At 39.8% G+C, this 17965-nt stretch overlaps 1 protein-coding gene across 11 annotated transcripts in view; it reads left to right on the plus strand.

The window, feature by feature from the left end:
* Positions 1 to 37: 37 nt before the first annotated feature.
* Positions 38 to 17965, plus strand: part of Brd8 (bromodomain containing 8) — a 42960-nt gene continuing 25032 nt past the window's right edge. For 7 of the 11 annotated variants that reach the window (XM_005382124.2, XM_005382125.2, XM_005382127.2 and 4 more), the window contains exons 1-9: positions 38 to 144; positions 1139 to 1235; positions 12277 to 12346; positions 13521 to 13570; positions 14589 to 14711; positions 15032 to 15112; positions 15529 to 15593; positions 16817 to 16953; positions 17456 to 17674. In XM_005382124.2, the coding sequence (XP_005382181.2) occupies positions 126 to 144; positions 1139 to 1235; positions 12277 to 12346; positions 13521 to 13570; positions 14589 to 14711; positions 15032 to 15112; positions 15529 to 15593; positions 16817 to 16953; positions 17456 to 17674 (861 nt within the window). In that variant the 5' untranslated portion in view covers positions 38 to 125. Of the gene's footprint in view, positions 145 to 686; positions 799 to 1138; positions 1241 to 12276; positions 12347 to 13520; positions 13571 to 14588; positions 14712 to 15031; positions 15113 to 15528; positions 15594 to 16816; positions 16954 to 17455; positions 17675 to 17965 lie in introns of those variants that run through there. The other 4 variants (XM_005382128.2, XM_013512996.1, XM_005382126.2 and 1 more) reach the window with 3 other exon arrangements.

The following is a 17965-nucleotide window of genomic DNA, read 5'->3' on the forward strand; positions in this document are numbered from 1 at the left end:
TTAGGTGAAAAACTACGTTCCCCAGTATGCACCGCGAGCCAACGCCTGTACTCTATTTCCCAGAGTTCCCAGAGTTAGGCCTCGCAAGATTATCTCTTACAGGCGTAGAAGACTTTGGGGCCAAGATGGCGGCAGGAACGGGCAGTGAGTATCTGAACAGATTTTGTATGGAAGGCCTTTGTAGAACCGAAGTTAGGTACCATAGTTTTGACACACTGCAAGGAAGTGGGCAGAGTGGTTATACTGACAGTCGTAGGATCTCCGAAGACATGTGTTCGACGACGTCGTGAGTCTAAGCGCTTGTGTTTCAGGGAGGGAGAAGGGTTTGAGAGAAGCAGCTCAGCGAGCCTTTGTATGTTGAAAGCTCTGTGGGTAAGAGATGAAAAAGCACTGTAGAAACTGGGGCGTTCAGTGGTAGATTTGTTGGCGTGGCCGGCACTTCAAAGAGTCACTCTGTTTTGTAACGTTTGTAAGTCTGTCGATGTGGATTCTTTGATCCATGAGCTTTTTGATCTTCGGAGGAAATTGCAGTCATTTTTCTGCGTTTTACGGATGAAACTGTCGTCGTTCGGACATTTGGGGGGAGGGGCTGAGGGAAGTAAACAAGTTTATGCCAAGGGAGGGCGGGGCTGCAGGGGGCGTGCCGCTTGGAATCTTGGGAAATAACGCTTGCGTTGAAAGTGGGATAACGGATCCTGAAAGCCTTTTGGGATAACTGCTTTGTTTTAATCTGACTTTCCCACTTTTGAATAAAGCAGAATTTGAAGCCCTGGCTTTAGTTCACATGCAGAAAAATAGGTACCACGACCAGTGAAGATAGTTTATTGAATAGTAGCGTATTTTGTCCCAGTGCAACGGCAAGCAGAAGCACCAAATCGACGCCCAGGATTTGGAAGATTTATTTACGTCGATGGGCACTGATAGGGATCATTCCTAGACTATCATGCCCTGACCTCTGCTGGTTTAGGGCTTATATGGGATAGCAAGGAGGAAGTACAGAGGCAGAATGGCTTGTCAATTGGGGGTTGGTTTATACAATGTGTATCATAGTGACTGGAATATTTTGTATTAGGCTCTTAGTTGATTCTTTGGGTCGTAAAACTTCATTGGTTGTCTCTAAACCTTGTTCCTTTTTCAGAACATAAGCTGCTGAGTACTGGCCCCACAGAGCCATGGTCCATCCGAGAGAAACTGTGTTTAGCCTCCTCTGTCATGAGAAGTGGAGATCAAAATTGGTATGGTATCTGGGGTGCATTCTTTTTTTGGATCTTAGAAATTGCTGGATATTTTTTTATTTTGGGGGATTCTTATGTTAATCATATTGAGTTTTAAGTATTTTTATTTTTTATTGTTTCTATTTTTGAGACAGGGTCTCACTACTTAGTCTAGGCTGGCTTTGAACTCACTGTGTAGCCCAGGTGGGCCTCGAACTTGCAGTGATCCTCCTGCCTCAGCCTCCCAAGTGCTAGGATCACAGGTGTACACAACCACACCCACCCAGTGGTATTTAACAGGTTTACTGAAATATAATTCACATACCATAAAATTAACTCACTTATAAGTGTACAATTCAGCAGGTTTTGGTATATTGACAGTTGTACAACCATCACCATAATCTACCTTTGGAACTGTTACTCCACACTCTCCCCTTTTTCCCACTCCCAAGCAATCACCTGTTAACTGGGTATTCTGTATAAAAGAAATCATTTTGGAATGCATACAACACTTTTAAGTTTTACGTGTATATATCATGTGTCAGTCCCTCATTCCTTTTGTGTGTCTATGTACTGTGTAGGAATTGAGACCTTTGCACTAATGTACATCCCCAGATTGTCTTTTTTCTCCCTGTGCTAGAGTCCTGAAAAGTCACTTAACTGTCCCAGACTGGGCTGGAACTTTTGTGATCCTCCTGACTCAGCCTCCTTAAGTGCTTGGATTCCAGGCGTGTTATCTCTAGATCATTTTTAATAATGTAACACGGGGCATAGTGGTGATTGCCTATAATCCCAGCACTTGGGAGGCTGAGGCAGGAGGATTGCTTTGAGTTTGAGGCCAATCTGGACTACAGAAAGTTGTAAATAGATTGACAAGAAAAGTGAGCATTCCTGTCTTTTAATTCAGTGGATCTGCTTGTCTGCCTCTCTTCCTCCCTCCCTCCCTTTCTTTCTTTCTTTTTTTTTTTTTTTTTTGAGACAGGATCTTGCTGTGTAGTTCAGGCTGGCCTTGAACTCACGTGTGGTGATCCTCCAGTGAGTGCTACCATGCCTTGCTAGTGGATCCACCTTCACCTTCAATTTGTTCAAGCGAATTACTTTGACAAGTTAGTATAGGTTCCATCCAGTGTTTGTTTAGTCTTTCTCTAAGAAAAGATGATGAATTAGATTTATCCAGTGTATTTATAGTGCTTGATTAATAGTTTAAAAAATAACTTAGGTTTTCAATTGTGAGCCCCTAAGAACTACTTTTCTTGATACTGAAAATTGATGTCAGGGCCTTCACAGTGAATTACATTCCCGACCCTTTTTTATTTTTTATTTAGAGATGGGGTCTCACTACGCGGCTAACTAGCCTAGGTTGGGATTGAACTTGTGATCCTCCTGCTCTAGCCTCCCAGAGTGCTGGGATTGCAGGTGTGTGCCACCATGTCCTGCTAGAACTGCTTTTCTTTTTTTTTTGAGACAGGGTCTCACTCTGTAATTCAGGCTGGACTTGAACTCACTGTGTAGCTCTGACTGGCCTTGAACTCACGGCAATCCTCCTGTCTCAGCCTCCCAAGTGCTGGGATTACAGGCATGTACCACCATGCCCAACTAAAACTTAAAAATTAATCCAGTCTGTCTGTATAGCTCAGTGCTAGAGCCTTTTTCTAGTATGGGCAAGACTGAGTTTAATCCTAAAACCACCAAAATCCAACTGAACATCAGTTCTTTTTTTTTTTTCTTGGGTGTTAGGTGTTGAACTCAGGACCTCTCTCTTATGTGCTGTACTACGGAGCTACACTCCTTGGCCCCTGAACATCAATTTTAATGAAATCCCTGGCAAGAAAAAAATGATACAAAATGAATGGCTAGAATTATTATCAAAACAAACCATGATTACACTAACTTGACCATAAACCAACCTCAATTCTGGTCAATAAAGTCCAATTACATGGAATAAAATTATGGTATCTATACTTCCTCCCCTCCTTCCCCCAAATTTAGAGTTTAAGGCACATAGTTATACCTCATTCATTTATTTTTTAATTTTTTTAGTACCAGGAATCAAACTCCGGACCTTGCGCTTGCCAGGCAGGTGCTTGTGTTGCTGAACTATATCCCCAGCCTTTATTTTTTTTTTTTTTAATTACACTTTCAGATATGCTGCCCTTTCTTAATTCCAGAAAAAATTATTTCAGACTAGACATATTTCTTGGTGGGATCTCCAAGTGCTGCAGTAGAATGTTATTTCCACAAGAGAGGTGTTCTTTTGGGCAGTTAGATACTTAAGAAGAGAAACTTGGGCTAGGTCTGCTTTTTGCCAGACAGATTGTGAAGAATAGTAGATCTAGTTGCAGTAGTTATTCTGTACTGATGGGCATATTTCAGAACTGTTGTCTCTTTTGTGTGTCAGGTGACCGACTTTTTTGAATCTGTTGTGAATTTAACTCTTACTACAGTTACGTAATTATTCTGCTTTCTGGCCTCCCCCCCCCCCCCATTTATTGGCAGTACTGAGGATTGAACACAAGGCCTTATGTGAGCTAGGGAAACACTCAGCACTGAGTTACTTCTCCAGTGCTTTTTATTTTACTTTCTGAGACATGGTCTAAGTTGCCCACACTGGCTTTGAATTTGTGACCTTCTCATCTCATTCTCCAAGTAACTATAGTGTTATAAATGTGCAGCACCACACCTGGTCATTTTGCTTTTTAAATCCTTTGTTTTTTTTTTTTTTAAGATCAGGTTTTATTGTGCAGTCTAGGCTGGCCTTGAACTTACAGTTGTAGCGCAGGGTGGCCTCAAACTTGCAATCCCCTTGCCTAATTCTCCCAAGTGCTGGGGTCACAGGTATGTATCATTATGCCCAGGTAAATCTGATTTTTGAAGTAACACATGAACACTAAAAAAGGAAAGCACAGCTGAAAAAGCAGCAACAAAGAAATGTGTCAAAAAGTTATGTTTATTTTTCTCCCACATTAAGGAATTCTAGAAGTAGAAAGTCCTTCACTGGTATAGCAGCTTTATAATGATGTTAGGGAGTGACAAGGGGACTTGTCACTAAGACAAAAATACTTAAAACTACAACTTGAGATTTGTTTTGACTTTTAGTTTCTGTTTATGGTCAGCTGGCTCCAAGGCAGAAACGGCATGGTGGAAGGGTGTGTCAGAGAGCTGCTCACCTTGGCAGCCAGGAATCAGAGAAAAGGGGAAGCAAAAGAAAGAGAGAGAGATGCCCTCCAAAGGCATACCTTCAGTAATGCATCTACTTCAACTTGGCCCACTTCCTCATTTCACTTTAGCACTATAGACCCATCAGTGGCTTAATCCATTGGTTAGTACAGTGCCTGTATGATCCAGCTGCTTTTGAAAACCCCACCTCTGAACTCACAAGACGTGAGAGGCATTTTAGCTCTAAACCGTAGCACATATCATGACTCTGTCCCATGTAAATGGTTTTTATTGACTAGAATTCAGGTTGGCTTATGGTTAAACTAGTATGATCATGCTTTGTTTTAATAAAATTCTAATTTTTCACTTCGTGTCATTTTTCTCTTGCCAAGGATTTCATTAGAATTGATGTTCAAGAACTGAGGGATGTAGTTCAGTGGTAGACGACATGAGAAAGAGGCTCTAAGTTCAGGCCCTATCACCAGGAAGAATTATTGATGTTCAGCGGTTAAGAAAATAATTCTTTCGGTGATGCTAAGCATTAAACCCAAAGATTTGCACCTGCTAAGCAGGTGCTCTAACAGTGTGCTGTCCCTAGCCTCTTGATCTTTTAACAGCTCTTTAATGCTGTAACTGATGTGCAATAAATTGATCCTAGAGTGTAAGCTGTAGTATTTTTTTTTAGCTGTAGTATTTCTGACATATATGTACATTGGTGAAACTACACAATTAATATAGTTATTACAGCTTCTACAATTGAATAAATAGGTAAAGAAAATATAGTATGTACACAGAATGGAATAGTAAGTCATAAAAAGAAGGAAGTCCTGACGTAGCAACATGAGTAGACCTGGAGGATGTTACGTTAAGTGAAGTAAACCAGATACATAATGCATGATCTCACTCATGTGGATTCTAAAAAGGTTGACTTCATTGACTTAGAATGGTGGTTATCAAGGGCTAGAGTGGGTGAGGGGTGGTCTAGATGGGGAGACACTTCATACAAAATTTATATTAGTAGGAATTAAAAAAACTAAAAAAAGTAAAGGGGCCAGCAATATAGCTCAGCGTCTTAAGCACTTGCCTGGCAAGCCTGAGGTCATGAGTTCAATTCCTGGTACCAAAAAAAAAAAAAAAAGAACTAGGAGTTAGAGCTCTATTGTGTAGTTTAGTGACTATAATTAATAACATTGTACTGATGTGATATGCTGAGTGGTTGTTACATGGGTTCACTACAGAAATGATGACTGAGATAATGCATGTGCTAATTGGCTAGATTTAGTTTATCTTTAATGTTTATATATACTTCAGAACATCATGTTGTACTAGATAAAGTCAGTTAAAAGAGGTTAAATATTGTAACAATAAAATGGCCTCAGATATATGAAGTAAAAGTTCCCCTAGTCAGGCTGAGGATCCCAGTGCTATAATAGAGAAGTTTCAAGGCTTAGTACTTTGTCTAGTGACCTTTCAGATATCTTTCCTATGCATAATTTGTACAAATTTAAGCCTAGAAATGAGAACAGAAGTAATATATGCACAAGTTGCACTTAGTTTGTGTTACGTCATGGGCTTGGCATGATGGTACACTCCTATAATCCCAGCACTTGAGAGGCTGAGACAAGAGAGTCACAAGTTTGAGGTCAGGCTACTCTACCTAATGAGACCCTGTCTCAACAAATAACAACAAAAGAATGTCATGGTCTTTTTTCTGTGCCAGTAGATTAGATTTTTAGCTTGTTCTTTTCCAAAGATTCAGTATTACTCCTTTGGCTCTACTGTAATTGATTTTACATTCACTTTTTTTTGTTTGTTTTTTTCAGACGGTCTTGCTATGCAGATCAGGCTGGCCTTGAGCTCACTTTGTAGCTCAGGCTGGCCTAGAACTTGTGATGACCTTCCTGCCTCTGCCTCCTGAGTGCTGGAATTACAGGCATGAGCTACCATGCCTGGCTACATTCACCTTTGATGAATATTAAATATTAATTTATATATATATATTCATTCCTCCACCATTACCATCACTGTGTTGCCCAGGATGACCTTAGCCTCCTAAGTGTTGAGATTATAGGCGTTTACCACCATTCCTGGCTGAAGTATATATTTTTAAGAATCTTTCTTCATAGACCCCAAACATTACAAAATTTTTCTATTGCAAATCCACTATCAAAGATGTATGTGACTGCCGGGCGTGGTGGCACACGCCTGTAATCCCAGCACTCAGGAGGCTGAGGCAGGAGGATTGTTGTGAGTTCGAGACCAGCCTGGGCTACAAAGTGAGCTCACGGCCAGCCTGAACTGCAAAGCGAGACCCTGTCTCAAAAAGATTTAAAAAAAAAAAGATATATGTGATGTATAAAATTAGTACTATGATGATTTAATAGTCCAACTAGAAGCAAATTTGAGTTTTCTTATCCTTTTAGGCTTCTTTAGGTGAATTTACAGCTGCCCTTAATACTTTTCAAATTGCTTAGAAAATTCTAGATTGAAAATCTTCACCCTAGCAAATGAAAGAGGAGATATGAAGTAGTATAAACATTTTTTTTAATTTGAAGACGACAACTACTATGTAGTTTAGGCAGACCTTGAACTCACTAAGTAACCCAGGAAGGTCTTGAACTCATGGTGGTCCTCCTGCCTCACCCTTCTGAGTGCTAGGATTATAAGAATGTGCTACCGCCCCTCGCTTCTTTTTTAAACAGAAACGATTATATGTTAAACATAGTATTTTTTTTCCTCTTTTTTTTTGTTTGTGTGTGTGTGTGGTACTAGGGATAGAGTCCAAGGCCTTGACATCCCTAGCCCTAAACCCTCCTCTTTTTTTGGTGAGAAATCTTTCTGAGATGGTCTGGCAATGCAGTCAGGCTGGCCTTGAGCTCACTTTGTAGCCTAGGCTGGTTTTGATCTTGCAGGAGTTCTGCCTCAGCCTCCGAAGTGCTGAGATTACCGGGGTGTGCCACCACACTGGCTCCTAAACTTGTTCTTTTCCTTGTTTCTACTGCTGCCGTTTCTTTTCTCATTTAGTTTTAAATCTTAGTGGTGGTTGTATGTCTACTATGAACATGTGTCTCATTTTCCCCCATTTTTTAAACAGCCGCATGATGGTCTGCTTTATGACTACACCATGAAATAGTATAAACATAGTTTAATGAAACTTTGCACATTTGCTATATATCCTATTGATGGACATTGCTGATGCAAATGTAACCTTACATGGTTACATATAAATTACAAGATAAACTGAATATAGAATTGGTGGATCAAAGATTATATATGTTTGTAAGATTTGGTAAGTATTTCAAGTTGATGTATTCAGATTTTCAGTTCACACTCCCAGTACCTGTTTTTTTTTTTAAAGATTGTTATCTGTTCCTTCTGGATTGTTCCCTTTACAAGGATGTAGTGATCTTCTTTGTCTCTCTTAATAAGTTTTCGCTTGAATTCCACTTGTCTGCAAATAGAATAGCTGCCACTGCTTTTTCCTGGGTTCCTGTTGTATGGAGTATTGTTTTCCATCCTTTGAGTTTCAGTCTATGAATTTCTTTTTGAATTAAATGTGTTTCTTATATGCAGCATATTGTTAGATCTTGCTTCTTGATCATTCCGCCAGTCTGTTTCTTTTGGTTGGTGCATTGAGACCATTAACATTGATAGTTATAACTGATATGTATTGACTTGTCCTTGGGATGTTATTTTCTTGTTGGTGGCTCTCTGCCCCGCTTTAGTTTAATTGTTTGCCTTGCCTGGTGGATCCATTCTGTTGGGGTTCATGGAGTTCTAGTCCTTGTTATCTCTTTCTAGAATGTCCATCAAAACATTTTGGACTGCTGGTTTGGTGGTCATAAATTTACTCAGGTGTTCTTTGTCATGGAAGTATCTTATTTCATAAATTTTGAAAGATAGTTTTGTGGGGTACATCAATCTGGGATGAAGGTTTTCCTTTAGGGCTTGAAATACTTTACTCAAAGCTCTCCTTGATGTAAGAGTTTGTGTTGAGACGTCAGCCTGTGATTCTGATGGGCTTTCCTTTGTAGGTAATGTGTTTCTTTTCCCTAACAGGTTTTCATATTCTGTTGTGTTATTTCTGGAATCTTGACTATAATGTGCTTGGCTATAGGTTTTTTTTTTGATCATGGCTGATTGGAGTTCTATATGCCTCACTTACTGTATGTCAGATTCTTTTTCCCTGCCAGGAAAGTTTTCTGCCATGACTTCCATGAACAGGTTTTTTTGGTTGTTTTTTTTTTAAATATATATCATTTGTGCTATCTCTTGCTTTTTATTGACTGTAGTCAGTCTTACGCTATTCTTTAGTTCATCTAGCAGTAGCTGGATTGATTTTTCATTGTCCTTTACTATTTTTAAGAAATCTGCCTTTCCTTTTTTTTTTTTTTTTTTTTTGGTACCAGGAATTGAACTCAGGACCTTCCACTTATCAGGCAGGTGCTGTGCTGCTGAGCTATATCCCTGACCCTGATTAAGATTTTCTTTTCTTTTTTCTTTCTTTATTTTTGGGCGGGGGGTACAAGAAATCTTTCTTTTGATGATTGCTAAACACAAGTCTGTCTTATGTATGAGATTTTGTCCTCACATTGGTTTGTGCTGCTGTGAATACTTCCATTGGGATTTTTAGTCTCCTGGTTATCTGATTGAATCTGTTTGATGGATCCCATTTCTTTGCTCTGTTGGGCATTCATGATTTCCATCATTTTCCTAAGCTCCTCTTTTTATTTGTATGTTCTCTGGAGTCACTAAGTGTGTTTTTCATTGTCACCATCTCTGTAGTTATCTGAGAAATTATTTCTAATTTGACTTTTTTTTTTTTTTTTTTTTGCCTCATTCATTTGCTTTGTTGTTACCACTTCAGAGAGGCCAGGCCTGTGGCCTTTGGATTGTCCTGCCTCATTACCCCCTGGGTTGGTCTTTGGTAACTGGGTGTCGTCTTCTTTTTTCTTTTCTTTTTTTAATTCCTGGGTTGATGCTTGTAAATTGCCTATGGTGAGTTGCTTTATTGCTGGTATTTAGAACTGTTAGGAAATGACTACTTCTTAGAGGTATCTTCCAGGTGTATATGGTTTTTGGGTTTTGAATCTGTTGCAAAATCCTGCCTATTCAATTTTTATAGGTTGAGAAGTTACTGCCTGCTTGGCCCAGCCCCTTGTTCTTTGGCACTGGCCGACAGTATTTCCTATGACCCGTAGGCAATCTTAGTCTTGGTATACCAGAAGGGACAGCTAGTTAGAGCAGTTATGTCACCTTGGCCAAAGTGGTACCATCAGCAATAACAGTAGCATCAAACACAGCCTAGAAAATGACAAACTGAGGTAACCATCAATTTACCACTTTTAACTGTATGAACTAGATTTGTAGTTATATGATAAATCTAAAACAAACCAGAAAATTGTATGCAGTAAATAAGCCCTCAGTCTGCCAATTTTACCCTTGGGGGAGAAAATTTAAAAGAGATTGGGGGAATAAAAAAAGACAAATAGAAGAAGAGGGAGAGATTAGAAGCAAGACTGTAGGACAAAGGAGGATCATGTAAACTTTGGGAAACTGGTGCAGAAGACAGGAGGGAAAGAGAGAAGGAAGAATTAAAAGGAAAGCCAGAACGGGAAAAACAACCACAAAGAACCTTGAAACCGTGTTCATATTTATAAAAACAAGATCAAACAATTAAGAAAAAAAAAAAAAAAGACCCCTCAAAGTTTGTCCCTGCTGTCACTTGTAGACAGCGTGTGGTAACAGAGTCCAAATCCATGTTAATTTATCCCAGCAAGCCAGCAGTAGCTTTATGTTGGGGTAGTGGGTTACCTAAGTGAGCTGTACCTTTATTTCCACTGAAGTTCAGACTGCTTTCTGGCTCTGAGGCTGGGAGCAGACCAGTTCAGCTTGCAGCAGTCAGTGCAACTTCTGCAGGCTTGAACTCAGCTGGGAGCTATTAGATGGGCCCAGCAGTTGTTCTGAGTTCTGAGCTCAGTTGGCCTCTCTCCAGAATGGTTCCCAGGCAACCGCCCTCTCCTGTGGGATATATGATCCCACAGCACTCACCACCACAGTGCAGTCCTCCATGTCCACTGCTCCTTTCTTCCGCTGTGTCTTTCCATGAAGGCCACTGGGATTGCCAGCAGCAGTCACTGAACTGCTCCTCCCATGCAGTGACTGCTGGCTCAGGGAGAAGGTGCTACGTGCTACCTCCTTCTTCTGTATTGAAGTTTCTCTCTTTACTCTTTCTGTGGGTTTCAGTTCTGGCTTCAGATCCTTCCTGGGTGGAGGGAACTCACTTCCCTCCTCCTCTTCCTCATGTTATTACATTCTGGTGTCTGGACAGCAAGTTTCAGAGAGGCTCTTTCTCTGTTCCTTACCACTCCTCTGTCTTCCAGTATCTGTTCTATTTTGTTTTGAGACAGGGTTTCACTGTGTAGTGCAGGCTGGCTTTGAACTTGCTTATATAGCCCAGACTGGCTTCAAATTCACAGTGAACCTCCTGCCTCAGCCTCCTGAGTACTGGGATTACAGGCATGTGCCACCATGGTTTTTTTTACATCCTGTCTTATAGATGTTTTTGGTCTTTGACAATAATATAACATGTGAGAAATAACATTTCATCATTAATTTGCATTTATTTTAGCAAAGTGGAACATCTTCAGATGTTAGAGAGCTGCTTATATTTCCTTTTCTATGAACTTTTTGTAGTTCTCTATTGTATCATTAGTCTTTGTCTGTTAGGATGGAGAGGATCCCGTACATATTAAGGAGGTATTTGCCTGATCAGTGAGGTACATTTTTGCTTTTTAAAGCAATATGCCAATTACCTGTGGTATTATACTGTGTTTTTTTTTTTTTTTACATTGTCTTTTTAAATTAGTGTATTAATATTTTTCTTTTATGCATTTTGTGACATAGTTATAAATTTCTCCAGTATGAGATTATAACTTCCAATACTTGCATGGTTGATTTTTAAAATATTTTTAATCTTTTGAACCATTTGGAATTTTGTGCATAAGATGTGATGTATGGATCAAACTTTTTTCTGATAGCTGTCCATATAATAATATAACAAAGATACAATTGAAATCCTTTTCTACTCTTCCTTGAGCCTACCTGAGTTTATTTTCATTTTTACCAGTTTCTTTGTATTAATACTTTTCTTTTTTGCAGTACTAGGGATTTAACACAGTGCCACTTGCGTTCTAGACAAGCATTCTGACAGAACATTTTCATTTGTTTTTAAGACAGAGTCTTGCTATGTATTTTGGGCTGGGCTTAAACTCACTATATAGTGTAGGCTGGCCTCAAACTTGCAGTGATCCTCTTGTCCCAGCCTGCTAATGGGCTCTGATTATAGGCATGTGCTACCATGCCTGGCCCAAGACAGAACTTTTTTAAAAGAACCCAACTAAGCTGACATGATGGTACATGCCTATAATCCCAGCACTCTGGAGGGTGAGGTAAAAGGATCACTACAAGTTTGAGCCCAGTCTGGGCAATTTAACAGATTAGCAAGCCCCTGTCTCATTAAAAGATTAATAAATAAAAGATATTCCAGGGGCTGGGGATTTAGCTCAGTGGCAAAAGTGCCTGCCTGGCAAGCACAAGGTCGTGAGTTCGGTTCCTGGTACCGGAAAAAAAACAAAACAAACAAACAAACAAAAAGATATTCCAAAGTCAGATGTGGTGGTACATGTCTATAGTCCTAGTGCTTGAGAGGCTGAGGCAGGAGGTTCACTACAAGTTTGAGGCCAGCTTGAACTACATAGTGAGATGCTGTCTCAAAAAGCAAAACAAACATATATATATATATATGTAAATGATACTCCTTTTTATTCTGAAATTTGAACTTGGAACGCTCAGCATACTTCTTTTACTGTATTTGGTGTGTAACAAAGCTTTCCTCATTTTGTAGGGTATCAGTTAGCAGAGCAATTAAGCCATTTGCAGAACCTGGCCGCCCTCCAGATTGGTTCTCTCAAAAAGTAAGTTACCAAGTGAAAACTCTTCCATAATTAGTGGGATGTGAAGTAGGCTTGTTATCAAGTTTTACCTAGTAATTACAATGCTTTTATACCGTGAAGCAGGAGAATAGTTGAAAATGCTTTTTTCTTTTTTTTCCACTGTTTGCTAATCTATGCATGCATGCTTGATATTTCAAACTCCTCAATGTAAGATAATAATTAAGAACCCATGCTTGGTAGTTGCACAGATCTGAGTTTTGTATGGAAAAACTTTGAACCATGAGCCTCAGTTTTCTCATTTATAAAATAGAAGTAAGAGTTGCTTCAGGATGGTTGTAAAGTTACTTGAAGTAATGCGTTTGTCTAAGTCAGTTTTCCTATTGGAAGAAATATTCGACATCCACAGCTTAAAGGAGGAGAGTTTTAATTTGGTTCTTGGTTTCAGAGGGTTCAGTCCATGGCCTGAAAGTCATGGCAGAAAGTCATGGTGGAATAAAGCTGCTCAGTTTATTTTAGTTAGGAAAGCAGAACTGAGGACAGCACCAGAGAGGAAGGGGTCAAGGATCAGATTCCAAGGTGACACCTCCATGACATGACATACCCAGACACCTCAGATATATGCTTTACTAATACCCTAGTCCACTTCCAAGTCAGTCATGGTCACAGTTAAGCTTGTCAGAACATGTAAAAAACATTTAGTTTTAGCACAGTGCCATACATGTTGTAATTACTTACAGTAATTACTCATGCTAATTAAGTTGGCATTTCTGAAGTACACAGACTCTAAGCGAGATTTCAGAGTCCTTGTATTGAATATTTTGAACTGATTTAATTGCAAGTAATTTGCCTTCGTAGAAATCACATGCATCTTGAACTTATTAGCTCCCTTCTGTAATCTGTTGAAACTTGGAAAGCTTGTTACTTTCAAGGTTTGCTCATTACATTTTTTTTTTTTTTTAGTTAATTTTATTGGTACATTTTAGATATGCATAATGATCATATTTATTATAGGGAATTTATATCTGTAAATAATATATCTTGATTCTTTTTTTTCCCCAATCCCCTCCTCTCCCTTCAAGCCCTCTTCTCTTTATTTACAAAAGCTTTGTTTCCATTTTTTCCTTCTATTCTCTTTTTTTCCCCTTCCTTCTTTTCCCCCTCCTCCTGCTCATCACATTTTCATTTTTTTCTATAGCACTGTGCTTCTCAATACTCAGAGCTCTTGGAGACCACTGAGACCCCAAAGTGAGTATAAAGCCAGGTACTTTAGTCAAATCCCTTCAGTGGGAAGTTTTTTGCTTAGGACATCTTTTATATATAATTACTTGGTAGTAAAAGTATTGAACTGGGGATGTAGCTCAGTGGTAGCATTTCTCTAGCATGCATTGAGGCCCTGGGTTTAATCCCCTCATCACTACACACCACACCTCCTGCCCCACAAAAAATAAAAAGTAGAGTAAGTCCCCGACTTCTGAACGAGTTACATGTAACTTTCATAAGTTACATTTGTTCATAAGTCTGACAAAGTGAGTCTTATACACCTTTGACACAAATATATAGTGTAAAGTGTAAAAACTTGACATGTTCCATGATACTGTTCTTGTTCTTTTTTTTTTTTTTTTTGTCTTTTTGAGTCAGGGTCTCGCTATGTAGTTCAGGCTGGCCTTAAGCTTATTTTGTAGTCCAGGCTAGTCTTGAACTTGCAGCGATCCTCCTGCCTCAGCCTCCTGAGTGCTGGGATTACAGGCATATGCCATCACACCCAGCTGTCCTTGTCCTTTAGAATTGCTCCAGTGATGGACCAATTCATGTTATATGAACAAGCAGTGTCTACCATCTTTTTGCCTCAGTCCATTCTCTCAATTACTTTCACTTTTGTTTCCATGGTTATGGTATTATGCTTCCTAGATAGCAGTCCCCTCCACATCACCACTGCTTTTCCTTTTCCGACCGTCCTGGACTCTGATGGAGCAATGTACTATTATACACTATTGCACTGTACAGTAAGCACACAGAATCACGACTGTGACAATGTTCAGTAGACAGGTGAGCTACTTTGGTGATTTCTTCCCATCTATGAATGTTCATAATGTGAGCCCATTTGTATTTGTGGAAGTTCACAACTTGAATGCCCATAAGTCCGGGACTTACTGTATAGGGAATTCATGAATAAATGACAAAGAGGACTCAAGAAAACAAGGGAGAATGGGAACAAATGTTCTCTTACTCAAATATGGAGGGGGTGTTTTGTTTGGTTTTACAGACGGAAACGGGGTGAAAAAGGAGAAGTGGTAGAAACCGTTGAAGATGTTATTGTTCGGAAACTGACTGCTGAGAGAGTTGAGGAACTAAAGAAAGTGATAAAGGAAACCCAGGAGAGATACAGGTACTTATCAGGCAGCATGTAAAAAATAGTTGGTAAAAACACAGAGTCTGAATTCTGGTACTGATCTTAACATTTCAAGTCCAGGTTGACCTTGAAATTGCTGTGCATCCCAGGCTGTTCCCAAATTTTTCATCCTCCTGCCTCAGCCTCCCAAGTGCTGGGATTACAGTCATGTAATCCTCTAATCTTAGTTACTTAGGAGATTTGAGGCTGGATAACCAGTTAACTCCTTGAGTTTGGAGACATTCTGGACAATACAGTGAGATCTAATCTCAAAGACATGAAAAATAAGCCTGTTCCACCTACCTGTCTTTCTACAGACGGTTGAAAAGAGATGCAGAACTAATTCAAGCCGGACACATGGACAGCAGACTGGATGAGCTTTGCAGTGACATTGCAATGTGGGTTATATTATTCTTCTATATGTGCTCCTTTCTTTTTACCTCTTTCCCCCTTAAGTAATCTAGTGTGTTTCCTCTGCCTCCCATCCCTTACATTTGAGACAGATTCTTAGAAGGCAAACCTGCAGAGTGGTTTGGTGGTTAGGGGGGACAGTGAGGCCTAGAGGGGCATAGGTTGGAACATTTCCATATGAGAACATAACAGTTCTAATTTAAAAGTGCCTCTCTTTTCCCTGAGTGAAGAATTGGCAGTTAATACATACCACTTGGCTGTTTTGCTAATTTAGAATTCCTGGTTGGGCCTTTCTCCCAAAATGTGCTGATTTGGTAAAAAAAAAAAATTCTTCATGAGAGCACTATGAACTATGGGGAGGAGCTAGAGCTGGCTAACATCTAACCTTTACTTCCCTCTTTAGGAAAAAGAAGCTAGAGGAAGAGGAGGCTGAAGTAAAGAGGAAGGCTACAGATGCTGCATACCAAGGTAAACTGAACCAAATGCCACTGATGAGCAGTTGACTTTATAGTACTACATGCTAATGATAGTTGAAGACAGTTTTGTTACAGAAGTCACTAGCAAGCTTTTCTCTGTCATCTCTCCCTTATTTTTTGTTTTATGGTGCTAGGGTGTGAACCCAGGTTGTTCTCATATTCCATACTTTCATATGGTTTCCATACTTTTATATGGTTTCCATACTTTTATATGGCTTTTACTTGGTTTGAATAAGCAGGCATTTATTAAGAGGCATTTCCATTCCACCAGTGTGTTTCCAAAGTTACCAAAAACTTACACTTGTCAGAGTTCTTTCTATCTTTTTCATGTACCTCTTTCTTACTGATTTTATCAAGTCTGTGATTTCCCAGTTGCAACCTCAGAAGCATGAAGAATGTTTTGGTCTCTTGCTGGCTTGCCAGAACTGTAGGGGACTTAAAACTGAAGTTTCGGGGCTGGGGATTTAGCTCAGCGGCAAAGCGCCTGCCTGGCAAGCGCAAGGTCATGAGTTCTGTTCCCGGTACCGGAGAAAAACCAAAAAACAAAAAACAAAAAAAAAAACTGAAGTTTCAACAATTTAAGTCTCTGAAGCAAACTGACATAGACAAGTTAACAAGAAAGAAGGGATACAAATTTGCATGTGCATTTGCATAGGAGCCTCATGAAGTGTAACTCTGGGGGCTGAGGGTGTAGCTTAGTGGTAGAGTACTTCCCTGGTATTCCTGAGATCCTGGGTTCAGTGTCCAGTCTCCCCCCATAAAAAAGACTCCTATCATGTGTTCTTCTACCAGCATAAAAACATGCCTTGATGTCCACGAAGAAACTCTCAAAAATGGGCTGGGGATTTAGCTCAGCGGCAAAGCGCTTGCCTGGCAAGCGCAAGGTCGTGAGTTCGGTTCCCGGTACCGGAGAAAAACCAAAAAAAAAAAAAAAAAAAAGTCTCAAAAAATGATCTCTGCTTACATCTCACTAGACCTCTAATTTAGTTTTAGGACACAACAACTTGATATTAAGACTCTGAACATAATTGAGATTTTAGAAGTAAAAGGCTGTGAAAAGATTGCAAATAGCTCCGTCACTGGATAAGGGGAGAAACTTAAGCAGTGGCAGTTCTGGGAATACATGCCATGAACAAATAAGATCCTTTTAAAAGTAGAATCTTAAGGAGTTGCTCAAGAATGTACTAGGAGTGTATATTCTCTTTTATGTTCTAGCTCGTCAGGCAGTGAAAACACCCCCTCGGAGGTTACCCACTGTGATGGTCCGATCTCCAATAGATTCAGCCTCCCCAGGAGGTGAATATCCCCTTGGGGACCTGACTCCAACCACTGTGGAAGAGGCTGCCTCTGGGGTGAGTATATTTTCATCCATTGAAATTGACCAGTGAAGTACAGTAAGCCAGCAGAGAGCTGAGTGATGAGGAAACTACTTTTGGCTTAGAGACAACTCATTTCTTGGTCTGAATGCTAAAGATTTAATTTACCATGTACTGTGATCTAAGATAAGGGTGTACGTAGAAGCTCTTTTGAGAGATAGGTAAATGACTATGTTCAAGAATTATTTGCAAATTATACTAGTATATTTACTGCTGAAACAAGGGATAATTTCCTTATAAACATAATACTGGTAGGGGGTAAGGAATTTATAAATGGCAGATCAGATGGAATGGTTGGGTCATTGTGGGTGAAAGAGAAAATATTGTGGAGAAGTATAACTAAGAATAGGAGGGATAGAGGGTTTCTGGGCATTTCCACTCAGAACTAGTAAAATAATAGATACACTAACCCAACCAGATTAGGAGGGAACCTTCCATAGTTTGAGAAGTCAGATAAAGGTTCTCTGTTGTCTCTTAGGTAACCCCTGGGACTTTGCCGAATACCCCAGTCACCTCGTTTCCTGGGATTCCTGACACCCTTCCTCCAGGCTCTGCACCCTTAGAAGCCCCCATGACCCCAGTAACAGATGATTCACCCCAGAAAAAGATGCTTGGACAGAAAGCAACTCCACCCCCCTCCCCTCTGCTGTCAGAGCTCTTGAAGAAAGGCAGCCTCCTGCCTACCAGCCCCAGACTGGTATGGAGACTTCTGTGGGTGTTTGAGAGCTGTGGTGATTTAGTACTTGGAAGGGAGTGCCTGGGACCTAAAATGTGACATGGAAAAAAAAAAGCTCAAAAGGGAAGAAATGTCCTAGTTAAATGTTAACAAAAGAATAATAACAGCAACAACAACAATAATAATAATGCAGTAAGTTAATAGTATCCTTGGATCCTGAATAATCAGAACCACAACTATTTTCATTTTCTTTCCCAGAGAACTCTTGTGAAATAAGTTCTGAACATTATAGTTTAGAGTTTCCCATGGGTC

Source organism: Chinchilla lanigera, unplaced genomic scaffold (assembly GCF_000276665.1).
Source record: "Chinchilla lanigera isolate Chin_1 unplaced genomic scaffold, ChiLan1.0 scaffold00017, whole genome shotgun sequence".
NCBI classification, from domain to species: domain Eukaryota; kingdom Metazoa; phylum Chordata; class Mammalia; order Rodentia; family Chinchillidae; genus Chinchilla; species Chinchilla lanigera.